The 12,601-nt window shown below is 38.7% G+C and overlaps 1 protein-coding gene across 1 annotated transcript in view; it reads right to left on the bottom strand.

Annotated features, from left to right (window-relative positions):
* Positions 1 to 12,601, bottom strand: part of S2P (membrane-bound transcription factor site-2 protease) — a 90,424-nt gene that overhangs the window by 67,548 nt on the left and 10,275 nt on the right. The window contains exon 3 of the mRNA XM_067089921.1: positions 1,060 to 1,177. Within this exon, the coding sequence (XP_066946022.1) occupies positions 1,060 to 1,177 (118 nt within the window). The remainder of the gene's footprint in view (positions 1 to 1,059; positions 1,178 to 12,601) is intronic.

The following is a 12,601-nucleotide window of genomic DNA, read 5'->3' as shown; positions in this document are numbered from 1 at the left end:
TGCGGTGTGAGCCATGGATACTGCTTAAGTTGGACTTGACCTCTTACACCAGGGTACAGGCACCTCTTTGCTCTAACCAAACAATCTTACAATGCCTCTGGTAAAGTGGACTGTCGTTCAGTTTGGGCAAAAAGTTACAAAATCAAGAGGCATAGAACCATCCATGGCATTTTCTAATTTTTCAGTAACACAGGTATTGAAAACTGGTGTCTGAAGCATTAGACCAGTGTTACCTCAATCCATTTGAGGAGCATCATCCACAAGGTCTACACACCTTGTCTCTGGGACCTATAAAGTCTGCTCAACAGGTTCTTTATTCATCCAGCTCCACAAGGACAGAAAAGTATTTTGTCTAAGGTACTTGGAGAGTGTAAGGCTGGGGTTGAATGGTAGAGTGACTGGCTGCTCTCCATTCTACCTCTACAGGGCAACACCTCAGGCTGGACTGGGCACATATGCAAGTAGCTACTAAATCCAACTGGTCTTGGAGCTTTGGTGGATAAAATATCAATCTCTGCTCTCCTTTATAACAAGGGAAAGAGGGTGGTTGAGCTATAATCGAGCCCATTCTTTGCATTGGCCAGAGTTTGCTACCTTCTGACCTGTGTCACCCCAAGGGCTTATAATGACCTCTCTGAGAATTTCCTTACTTAGGGGAGGACAGTCATTCCCACTCAGGACCACACTGCTTTGGCATCCCTGACAGACCAGGTAGCAGGTTACAAGAGTGATAGCTCCCATTGCTCATGGTACGTTGACTGGGAACATGGCACGTCTGGGAGTAAGTCACCTACTGTATATAGAAGGGCACCTAACTTTGTCATTGATGTCAAAGGAAAAAGTGCTTGGTGACAGCAAGGGGTGAGGGTACTACTCACTCACACCCCTCAACCACCAGTTAACTACCCTGTTACAAACATTCAATGGCTGATTCCAGCTCATGCTGAGGAATACCCTCATAAAAGGCTCTGGTTTTATACCTACAAAATATGTATATTACTTTAAAAATTTGCCATATTGTTTCACTAACATTTCTTGCCTGTTCACTGATGATCTTACCACTGGTTCGAGGATGCGAGATGATTTTTCGTGCACTGGTTGGAAATAGCTGACAAGACAACTCAAGAGAAGAAAGATGGATGGAAGAAGCAGCAATGAAACAAGGACTGCACCTATGCTGTATAAAAGAAAAACCTATTGGTAAAAACTCCACAGACTATCACAATTATCAAAATGAGGATAAGCAAGCACTTGTATTAAGATTACTTCTAAAATAAATATTGGAATAACATATCTAAATGGTATGATTACATCTATTATGGCAGAGTGCTAGGTATACCCAATATACAGACAAATAATGTAAAGCACAGAATAAATGAAACACCTGCATGCAGTATTCAATTTACACATGAAGAATATGTTCTAAGACATAATGTATGACACCAAACCTTATACTGTACATTCTATACTTGTTTTACTTGACCCTATTAGTTAACCATATGGCTAATCCTCCAGTCGAGTTAACAGTTACCGAGTCACACATATAAGGAAGAAGAAGAAACTTCACTTGGCAAGCATCTCTCTGAAGATTACCTTTGGTGTTAAGAGGGGTAATTAAGTTATTCTCTCTGTGTCCAACAAGCCAGCAGTAACTTGCTGCCTTTGCTCCTGGAAACTCATATTTTTTCATAACTAATATGTATTTCTGCTGGGATTTCAATATCTATCTAGTGCTAATACATGTGCATAATTCCACCAGTCCTCAAATAATGGGTACTTTTTATTTTGCTGGCTGGAAGTGCCTTGTTACTGCAGTTTGTACTTTTACCTACAAACTTTCAACTTACAAACTTCCGTGTCTACATGATATTTGAGATATATAAACTCTATTTCATGCATTTCACTGCCACTTTTTCAAGGAGAATAAAAATTTCTGTTTACTATAAACTTTTATGGCCAAAGATCAAAATGTCTTGATAGAAAGTTTTATTACAGAGTTATATGCTATAGGCTAACTCTGTTTAATTCACAAACCAATTCAACATACAAACCAGCTTTTGGAGTGGAATTGGTTTGTGTGTAGAGGACTACCTGTCCTGTGCTGGCATTTGCAGGTACAGAATAACAGTTGTGCAATATTACTGACAGCTTCTCTCGGAGTAGGTATTTCATAGTAATTTGGAAAAAAGCTTCCTTAGTATTATATTTGAATTTACATTAGTTTGGTATAGTTATACAGTTTAATTATGCATTATAGTTAATACACTTTAATGTTATTATTATTAGCAATTTGGTAGTGAACTTACATTTTAATATAGATACTATGTCAAAACTTTTATTCCCCCTTAGCATCAATAATATTCATATGCTATGAATACCGTACCTAATGTGTTCCATGCAATCCTGAAGGTGGTGCATCATAATAACATTAGTGTTTCTGACAATATTTTGTAACTTACATTTCATACCCTGAAGTCAACCACTAGTTTTATAAGGATTAAAATGCTTCTTATCATGCTTATGATATATTTACATGTTTATTTGATGCTCAATGCCTTTATATATTTTAGGTACTGTTGTGCTCTACATTATCTGAAATCGGCTTCACCAAGGTCTTTGCCTGAAGGGTGAGTGCTACTGAGGCAGTTGTTGAACTTTTAAGCGAAGGCAGTGAAAAAAAAAAATTTCTTGCCTGCTCTTTGTGAGAGAATGGAGCAGAGTTTGTTTAAACTTTCTCTTTTCCTTTTGGTTCTGATTCTATTCCTACCAATTAAAGGAGAGAGGTCAAACAGCAATATTTATAAAAATTATATATATTTGACTGTGTCTTCCAAACGGAAAACATAGCAAGGAGAGAAGTATTTATTAATGATTCTAGCTATATATATATATATATATATATATATATATATATATATATATATATATATATATATATATATATATATATATATATATGTATACAGGCAGTTCCCACTTATAGGTGGGGTTCAGTTCTGATGGCGTGATGATAACCAAAAATTGCCACTAACCAGGAGATTTTTGGGGCTTTTTTTTTTTGTGATTCTCGGGGCTTATCGGCGCTGAACGATTTCCAGTTATCAGCGCCTCTGTTAGGTATGTATCGGTGCCAGTGCCCAATTATCGGCGATTTTCAGCACCGAAAATTGCCAATTTTCGTGCTAGACAAGCACCGTAAAACCGGATCGCCAGTTAACTATATACTGCCTATATATATATATATATATATATACTGTATGTATATACATATATACATATATATAATATATATATATATATATATACAGTATATATATATATGAGCATTAAGCTACAAACGTTCTTTAATATCCAATTCTCTCTACCTCGGAAGTAATATATTTTCATATATATGTTACCGAAGGGGAATTTTTTAGTTGATAATAAGTTCGTCGTCCCGCGGGCTTGAACCAACGAAAGACAAGAACTCAGGACTACAGTGACACAGCTGACGCCTTTACCCACATGGCCAACAAGTGAGGTATAAGTTGATACCGACCCTCGCCTACAAATCCCCGTCGAACTCAGGTGTTTGTATTTAGAATCGGTATCAACCCACCTCTGCCATGCTGACCATGTAGTGCGTTTGTCGACGAGCCATATTATGAGTGAATTTTAATGCTTGTATATGAATCATGGTGATGTGATAAAATTCATTCATATATATATATATATATATATATATATATATATATATATATATATATATATATATATATAGTGTGTATGCATATGTATATGTTATATACTATGGGCAGCCCCCACTAACTGTAATCATCACTAATAATTTTTTTCCAAGTTGACCCTTAGAGATTTTTTGGGAGTTGAAAACTCATTGCTTGTAGAATACACTGAGTTTTGGCTTACAACTTGTGAGCTCAGTGGTTCTTTTCTTTTATTTAGCACAAATCAAATTAGTTTACAAGAACCTGTCCATGCAGTCAGCACTCAAAGAGAAATACTAAAATAATGAACTCCATTCATTTACAAACTGCAGTGCCACCAACAATTGCTCAGCATTCCCTTATATGTCTTGAGCCTGAGCACACACACACACACACACATATACATCATTGCTACTGCTCAGCATTCCCTTATATGTCTTGAGCCTGAGCATGCACACACACACACACACATATACATCATTGCTACTCCAAGTTTAGGAGGATATTTTCTCATTAATGTTCACCATTTTCTTGTTAATTTTTCAGTCTGTGTGCTCATTTTTTCCCCTCCCTTCTCATGCATTTTTTCTTAGATGAGATTAATGATAAATAGTTATTCTTGACATACAAATGATTCATTGCACTGCTGCCACAAGTAGTACATTACGTAGAGTGTACTGTCTTACATCTAATAAAGATAAAAAACCTATGAGGTAATATTTGAGTTCCTCAAAGAGCAACTCCTGTATCCAGAGTTGGTTACTGTTGATTTTGAACAAGAAACAATAAAAAGTTTAAAATGTTTTCCAAATGTGTCCATGCATTGTTGTTTCTTTCATTTCAGTCAATGCCTGTGAAAAATTCAAAACGTGGGTTTGCAATGTTGGTACACAAATCCTGAAAATGCTCTCATAATCAGAGATATAAACATTAGCCTTTGGTCCACCAGAAGATTTTTCTGAACTGTTTACAAATCTTATGCAATCACTTGACTTAGCAACAGATGAAATCTTAAGTGTCTTCATAGAATATTTTGAAATAACTGGGCTTGGTATCATTCAATGAGGTCAATGAAGACGTCCAGCCTTTGATATTGAAATGTGAAATGTCTACAACAGAACTGAATCAGATTTACCAAGAACTAACAGTTTCGTAGAAGGATGCCCACCATGGCCTTTAATAAGAGAGTTACAATAACTCACCCAGCCCAGGAAAAACTTGTGAAAAAAATCAAATATGAATAAGTAAATACCAAAGTGATTCTTGAATAAATAAGGTCAATCTCTCACAGTTTTTAGCTTTGTTAAAATTCCTTAGATATAAATGATATGAAAAATAAAGTGACACTTTTATGCAGAATACTCTTGTTTTTTGGAAAATATGTGATACAATTTTTTTAACAAAATACTAGCATTTTTTTATACAGTAGTTGCTTGTTTTGTCCTCAAGGAGTTAACCCCCCCACCCCCCTTGGTGTGCCAGCACTCCATGGTGACTAGACTAGTATCAAAGAAATATCTTTTAGCCTGGTCTTTTGTCATAATGAAAACACTATGACATGTGATAGAGTATAGTGGACTCGGCATTTTTCTTTGTCTTCAGCAAAGCTGAACCCAGTTTTTGGTACGTCAAAAACTGTAAGAAGTGACTGTTGCACATGCACATCTGCCATCTTGTTTACAACCTGGGCAGGCAAAAGACCAGCCTCCATTACCATCTTCTAGACTAGACATATTAGTGCACACGACGAGTCAGTGCATGTTACAAAATCGCTTCGATTCCAAATTTTTTCATCAGTGAGAACCATGGAAACATCTAAATGTGAACCTTAAGTGCTTATTTTTAAGTTACAAAAATTGTTAGTTTAAACTGTGGAACAAATTTATTTTGAGTAGTGAGAAACCATGGAAACATCTAAATGCTCTCTCACAATCCTTTATTTAGATAACAATGTCTACAATTGCCATTCTAGGTTTTAGCTAAAATGAAAGCCACAATTTAATTAATTTAGATAATAATTTTCAGATATAGTAGATGTTGTCAATGCCTAGGTGGTAGCCTCCAGGGGATATCCTAAAGGTGATTTAAATAACCCGTCTGATTAGGCAGTTAATATCCTAAAATTAATAACCTGGATTAAGAACAAACCTTGTAAGACATATTCCTCTATGGTTCTAGGCAGCAGCCTAGTTAACACCAAGAACCCTAGAATTTGACAAACAGGCTAGAGAATTTTTCCCTTTATATAGCCTGTATATTAAAGCATGATCTAAAATAATCCAGGACTAGGCTGTACCTTATATTAGGTTAAGTGGTAAACTTTTACAAAACATCCCATTATTGGACTAAATCATTAGCCTAGACCATGTAGTCTAGGACTAGATGAAAATAGTAACCTGTGTCAGATAAGATGGTAGCCTAGCTTTAAGGCTACATGCTAAGGCAATTGTATTTTACGTGAATTAAATAATCTGGATTAGGCAATATCCTAGATTAGAGTAAGTGATAGCCTAGCCATAAGATTACACATTATTGGATTACTATTTTGTATAGTAGACCAAATAACCTAGGATTTGATACAAACAAAAGCCTGCATTAGACAAAAATACCTTAACTATAAGTTTACATATTAGTAAGTTGCTGGTTTTATATAGCCTATACATTTAAGTGTGATCTATAAAAATCTGGATTAGGTAATACCCTATACTAGGCTAAGAAGAACAAATAAGCGTGGGAATACATATAAATATAAACAGTATTATAAGATCAATAACAATGGTAAGGTCTTATGTAGCCTAGCCCTTACAAGTTATGTAAACCTAGAACAGGCAATAGCCTAACCAGACTAAGTACTGTACTGTAGGAATCCTTTTTAAGGGAATATTCTCGCTAAGTTTAGAAACAGTGTGGCTGAGTAGCAGACAAAAGGGTAGTCTTGGCTACATAAAACAGAAAGCCAGATTATAAGAGGATTAATTTTTGTATAGCTTATATCCTTAGGTTTTAAATAAACCTAGAATGAGAAGCGGCTTTGAATAGGTTAATCGAGAACCCTCTAAGAAATCTTCTATGCTTAGCTTAACGTAGATTATACTAGAAGGATTAACCTAAGCCATAGCCATATAAAACAGTAGCTTGGATTAGTTGATAAAATTAGTTCATAGAAGATTAGTCTGAATGTCATGACAATTTAGAATTAAAATTTCACATAGGCATTGCAAAAGGACTAACAGTTTAAGTAACACAGCCAAATACAGTGTCAAAATTAACCTAAACCTCAAGGGGTTTAAGTTACATAGATATTTTATAAAAGGTATTATATTTGCACACTAGTAATCAATTTAACCTATAAGATGTAATATGCTAATGATACTGGGATTTACAAAAGTGTCCTTTATTAAAAACAACTTATACCAATTAGTTTCTAATAACAACTTAGTTTTTTCACTATAGGGCTGCCATTATGCAGGACCCTCAGCTCAAGTGTTCCATAGCAAATTGGTCAGTTTGCTTTTTGCCAGTGGGTACAGCCCATCCCACCTGCCATGAGCATAGCCCTTGTAAAAAGGCAAGACAAATTTGCTTGGTCGCCAGATATGTGTGAAATTTGTAGTGTGCTCTTGACAGCAATTTTTCAAGGATGAAACAGCTCGTTTTAAGCTGCCACAATGGGTCCTAGGGTTGAGGAAGGGGGAGATTATATCTTTCTGTCAGAACTCCGGCAGCAAATATTTAACCTCTTCTCAGATCTATATTTGGACCAAAACCCAGTAACATCAGTCCCCAATACCTCCCAGGTTAACCCTGTGGAGGAAATAGAGGAAGTTCCTCTTAGAGGTGATTTTTGTACAAGTGAAGTTGATATTGCTACCGAAATGACCTTGCTCCACCCAGAAGGATCAGGGACACAATCTTCAGCTAACCTAGGAGAAACTTTCCAGAAGGAATTCAATCCCCCATGCAGCTTTCAGAAGCTGATCAGGATCCTTCCCCTAAAAGGGATACAAGGATTCACTTAAGCCCAACTGAAATGACTACATTTTTGGAGGGGTATAGTAACTCACCCAGGACCTCTGCCCCCTTGGTAACAGGCAGTCACCGTTCAACTGTGGATGCTCAGTCAGATTATGCAAGCGCCCCCAAAAGGGATACACAGTTTGTGGCATTTGATCAGTTCCATACGGAAATTACGGGTAATATCAAAGATGCCCTTGCCACAGAATGGCAATATATAATGGATATATTGCAAGATTCCGAATGGGAAATCAAAGAAATCAAGTCAGTGATGTACACTCCAAAGTGCAACCGAAAAGGGAGAGTGGAAACAAATTCGGACCAAACAAGGTCCAAGGTTAGAGTTCCAACTGGAACCAACAAAATGGCAAGTTCGGACTACAGCGCTTCAGATCAGAACATAACAGGGGCTCCAGTATTCTCCCCTGATGATACTGATAATCCTTGGCGAGATGCTTCAGTGTGAATTTTCTCTCCTGATGGTAAGTATCTAATTAATGAGAGAAAAACCATGATTGAAGTTGTACATTTAGAGTTTACAGACAGGGCAGCATTCCCTAATATAGAATGGTGCCTGATAACACCTTTGCCAGACATTGAGAAACCTGAAAAGGAAATAGTTCTCGTATGTGGGAATACAGCATTAAAAGCTATAGATAATGCCCTTTACCAGGTCAATGGAAGGTGGATCTATACTCCCATTCTGATTAAAACCCAACTTGCTCACCAAGTAACCCCAGCCTTCTGTCCCTTCACTTTTAAAATAATTAACCATGTGAAGACAAACTCTGAGAATTATGTAGTAACTAAAAAACAGGAGCCAATGACAGAACTAAAACCATTCGCTGCATTCCTCCCAGTTTCACAAAATTCCACCAAGGAATGGGCAACACTTCAACTCCCTTTTAAAAGGAAAAAGCTCCCCTTGGATGTGGCTACTCAGCAATTTGGTATCCCTATGAGAAGAATCTCAGATGAGACAGCTCCGTCAGAATTCCATTCTAGGACTCTTCTCCTTAGTATCTTAACCTCTTCCACCTTGCTAGAAGTTGCCACCAAAAGGACACTTTTTGCTGTTTGCCTAATAGTCTTATGAGAACCCTATGGGAAGCACTCTATGACTGTTTAGACTGGCACTTGAGAGTAAAAGTGCAAATGGAAACATTGAAAGGCTCCAACAAGTCACTTCCCAATGTGACTGCTTTATTACAGTCTAACCCCTTCTGTAAGGACCTGTTTGAGGACTCTGTTGTAACTCAAGTCAACGAGTAAGCACGGCAACAAAACTGTACAGTGTACTCTCTTCTGGAAAAAGGAGAGTTCAGGAAACAAAAAACCTGAAATTTCCCTTTACCCAATTCAAAAAAGGCTTGCTTTGATAAAAAATCATATAAGCCTGCAGTCACCTCCAAAACTTTTCCTCATAAACAGGTAGGTGGTCAGAAGGGCCAACACCCTTCAAAAGGACAGTGACAGCCACATCAGCAAGGACATCCTTTTCACAAGGTCCAACAACCATCTTACAAAGGAAAAGGAAAAGCAGCACCCCGAATGTCTATCAAGGTAAAAGGCATTGTTTGGTTGGGAGTTGGCTTCAAAGACACCACAGGAAATGGAAGTCTTTTCCTTGGGGACACAGCATTGTTCTCAATGGGGTGGGGTGGAAATAGTCTCTCCTCCCCCTGCCACCTTTAAAGGGTTTCTTTCAAGAACCAGACCCCTCTGGAAGATTATGTGCAAAAGGCCCTGTTAAAAGCTGCCATAGAGAAACATGCGTATGTTCGCCACCAAGCACGCCTCTTCAGTGTTCCCAAAATGGATTCCTCTGAATGAACAGTGATCCTCAACCTATCAGCATGGAACAAGTACATTGTTTGCCAAAACTTTCATGACTACCGTTGCCCAAGTACATTCAGTCATTCCAGAAGGGACTTGGACAGTTTCTATAGATCTGAAAGACACGTGCTGGCACGTCCCTATCGCTGCTCCCTTCCACCCCTTCCTAGGTTCCGGATAGGGAAAGATACGCACAGGTTCAAAGTCATGCCTTTGGGCTAAATGTTGTCGCAAGAATTTTTAAAAATTAGCAACGGTAGTTGTCCGGGAACTCAGGATAGAAGGAATACAACTAACAACTTTCCTAGACAACTGGTTAATCTGGGGGTCCACAAGAAAAGTGCTTGAAAAACCTAAGAGCATTGGCCAACAAACTCTAGTCAAAAGGTTTTATAAATCAGAAAAAATTCCATCTCACGCCTAGCAGAGGCTTTCAGTGGCTAGGACTTTATTGGGATACTCTCCAGGGCCTGTTGTCTCTCCCCATCAAAACTCAGAACAGAATAAGGAACACCCTCAAAAGGTTTCTTGCACAGCCCAGAGTTTCCAGACTGCAATTAGAACACATGATGGATCTGGTGCAGTTTGCATCAGTAATAGGTCCATCACTCAGACTGCAATTGAAAAACATGAACAGATTTTGGCTATTGCACGCAAGAAAAAAGATGCAAGACTGATCTCACCAAAAGAATCAGAAAGTTGGGGAGATACTTCAGCCTTGGACCCAGAAGGAATCTCTGGCAAAACAAGTCACCCTGACTACTCCATCTGTAAGAGTGACAATACACATAGATGCCTCGTTGATACATTGGGAAGGACATTGGGAGGATTGTCAGGTGGCAGGGAGGTGGTCAGCTACTCTGAGGAAGTGTCATATCAGTTTCCTGGAACTGATGGCTATCTTTTTGTTTCTCAAAATACACATACCTCCAGAAGAGACACATATTCTGTTGGTTCTAGACAATGCAAATGCAGTGTCCTGCATCAAGAGATCGGGAACACGCTCACCTCCTTTCAACATGGTAATGCTAGCCATCCTTCAGATGGCACAAGTAAAGAAGTGGCACCTGTCTGCAATTCATCTCATAGGGTCTCTCAGCGTAATAGCAGACTCTCTATCACGGAAAACGAGCCTCAACAGAGACATCCACTCTTTTCAGGCAATAACCAACTTGCTTCCACAACCGGAAGTGGACATGTTCGCCATACACAAGACTCACAGACTCCCAGTATATGTGTCTCCGAACTTGGACAATCAAGCAACAGCAAGAGATGCCTTTCTACAAGACTGGAATACATGGAGGATGATATATCTTTTTCCTCCATTGTCCTAGATTTCGAAGGTTTTGAGCAAACTCCTAACCTTCAAAGGAACAGCTTACTTAATAGCCCCAAATTGACCAAACAGGCATTGGCTCCTATCACTTCAACAATGGGCAAAAAGATCAATTCCACTATTGACCACTGTTCTATCCAAGAGAGTAGGAGGAAAAATGATTTGTTTAACCGTGTACGTATCCTCCTTTCTGAGCCAAGACCTTCACGTGTGGATTTTTTTAGGTATTATCTACCTTGAAAACTACTCACCCAACACTGCTAGGTACCTAGTGCAAAAATTACGGACATGTGCAGCAATACCAGTCCGTATGGAAGATATAGTTAGATTATATCCATACTGAGAGCCCAGTTGAGATTTCTATAGAAACACTTAAATTTTCTGATATACCTCTGAAGACAAACGTCTTGCAGTTACAACAATCACGGCATACAAGGCAGCATTAAAGGAACCCTTGCTTTATGGATTCGGGATTGACTCCAGCATATACGTTGTTACTTCCCTTCTGCTCTTTTGCTCCACAAACACCGCCCCCGAAAGACTTCCCATTACTTGGTCCCTGAACAAGGTACATAGACCTCTATCTACCCTTCAATTCAGTGGACAATTCCATGTCATGGAACCTGGATGTTGTACTTATATGGTTAATGGGTCCTGCTTCTGAGCCTCTACGTACCATTTCATTCAAGAATTTAACTAAGAAGACTCTTTTTCTTGTAGCCTTGGCCACTGCCAAGGGAGTAAGAGAGTTGCAGGCTATATACAAGCGCATTGGTTTCTTGAAGGGAGATGCTGTCTGCACCTTCTTACTTGGCTTCCTGGCTAAGAACGAGTCCCTGTCTAATCCCTGGCCATGCTCATTCTCTATTCAAAACCTCATGGATATTCTAGAACCAGAGGAGGAGGAAAGGGTCCTTTGCCCAGTGAGGGTGCTGAGGTATTACTTAGACAGGACAAAGAGAATCAGAGGCCCTGCCAGTAACCTCTGGTGTTCTGTCAAGAACCCTTTGAAACCGCTGTCCAAGAATGCTCTGTCATTTTTTCTTAAAAGTCTGATCATTGAGGTGCACTCTCAAATAGAAGATGTCCTACCTTCCTGGAAGGTGAGAGCGCATGATATTTGAGCTGTTGCCACTTCATATGCCTTTAGGCATAGTATGTTGCTCTTGACTATCCTCCAGTCAACATACTGGAAATGCAATTCTGCTTTTGCCGCACACTATGTTAAAGAAATTGAAATGATGAATGAAAATTGCAGTACCTTAGGTCTGTTATTAGTGGCTGGCTTGGTACTGGGGAGGAAGCATAAGAAGCAACACTTTCTACCAGTAACTTCTTTCCTTGAATTTTTGGGTGTTGAGTTTTTTTTGGGGAGCCTGGGGGTACTTGTATCCAGTGCCCACCAGTCTGTGGTAGTGGTATGATGGTTTTTAATCTTTATTGCTCTTGGTGTGGGTAACTATTTTTATTGGTCTATTGTGTTTTGGTACTGCACCCAGGGCAAGGGCAGTTTTTTCTACATTGCTTTATGGGTGTTTGGAAGGCTCCTTCCCTCTATGGCCCCCCCTAAAAAGTAGGGACTTATAACAGGCATTCTGCTTAGTCGCTAAAGGTCAAGATGAGCACAGATCAAGGCAGTAATCATCTACTGCAGCTCTCTTATCAGGTAACGTTACAAAAAGCATTTTATCAATGCTAACAGATTTTTATG

Source organism: Macrobrachium rosenbergii, chromosome 4 (assembly GCF_040412425.1).
Source record: "Macrobrachium rosenbergii isolate ZJJX-2024 chromosome 4, ASM4041242v1, whole genome shotgun sequence".
In the NCBI taxonomy this organism is placed as follows: Eukaryota; Metazoa; Arthropoda; class Malacostraca; order Decapoda; family Palaemonidae; genus Macrobrachium; species Macrobrachium rosenbergii.
The sequence above is the reverse complement of the archived record's forward strand: the minus strand, read 5'-3'. Positions and strand labels throughout refer to the sequence as shown.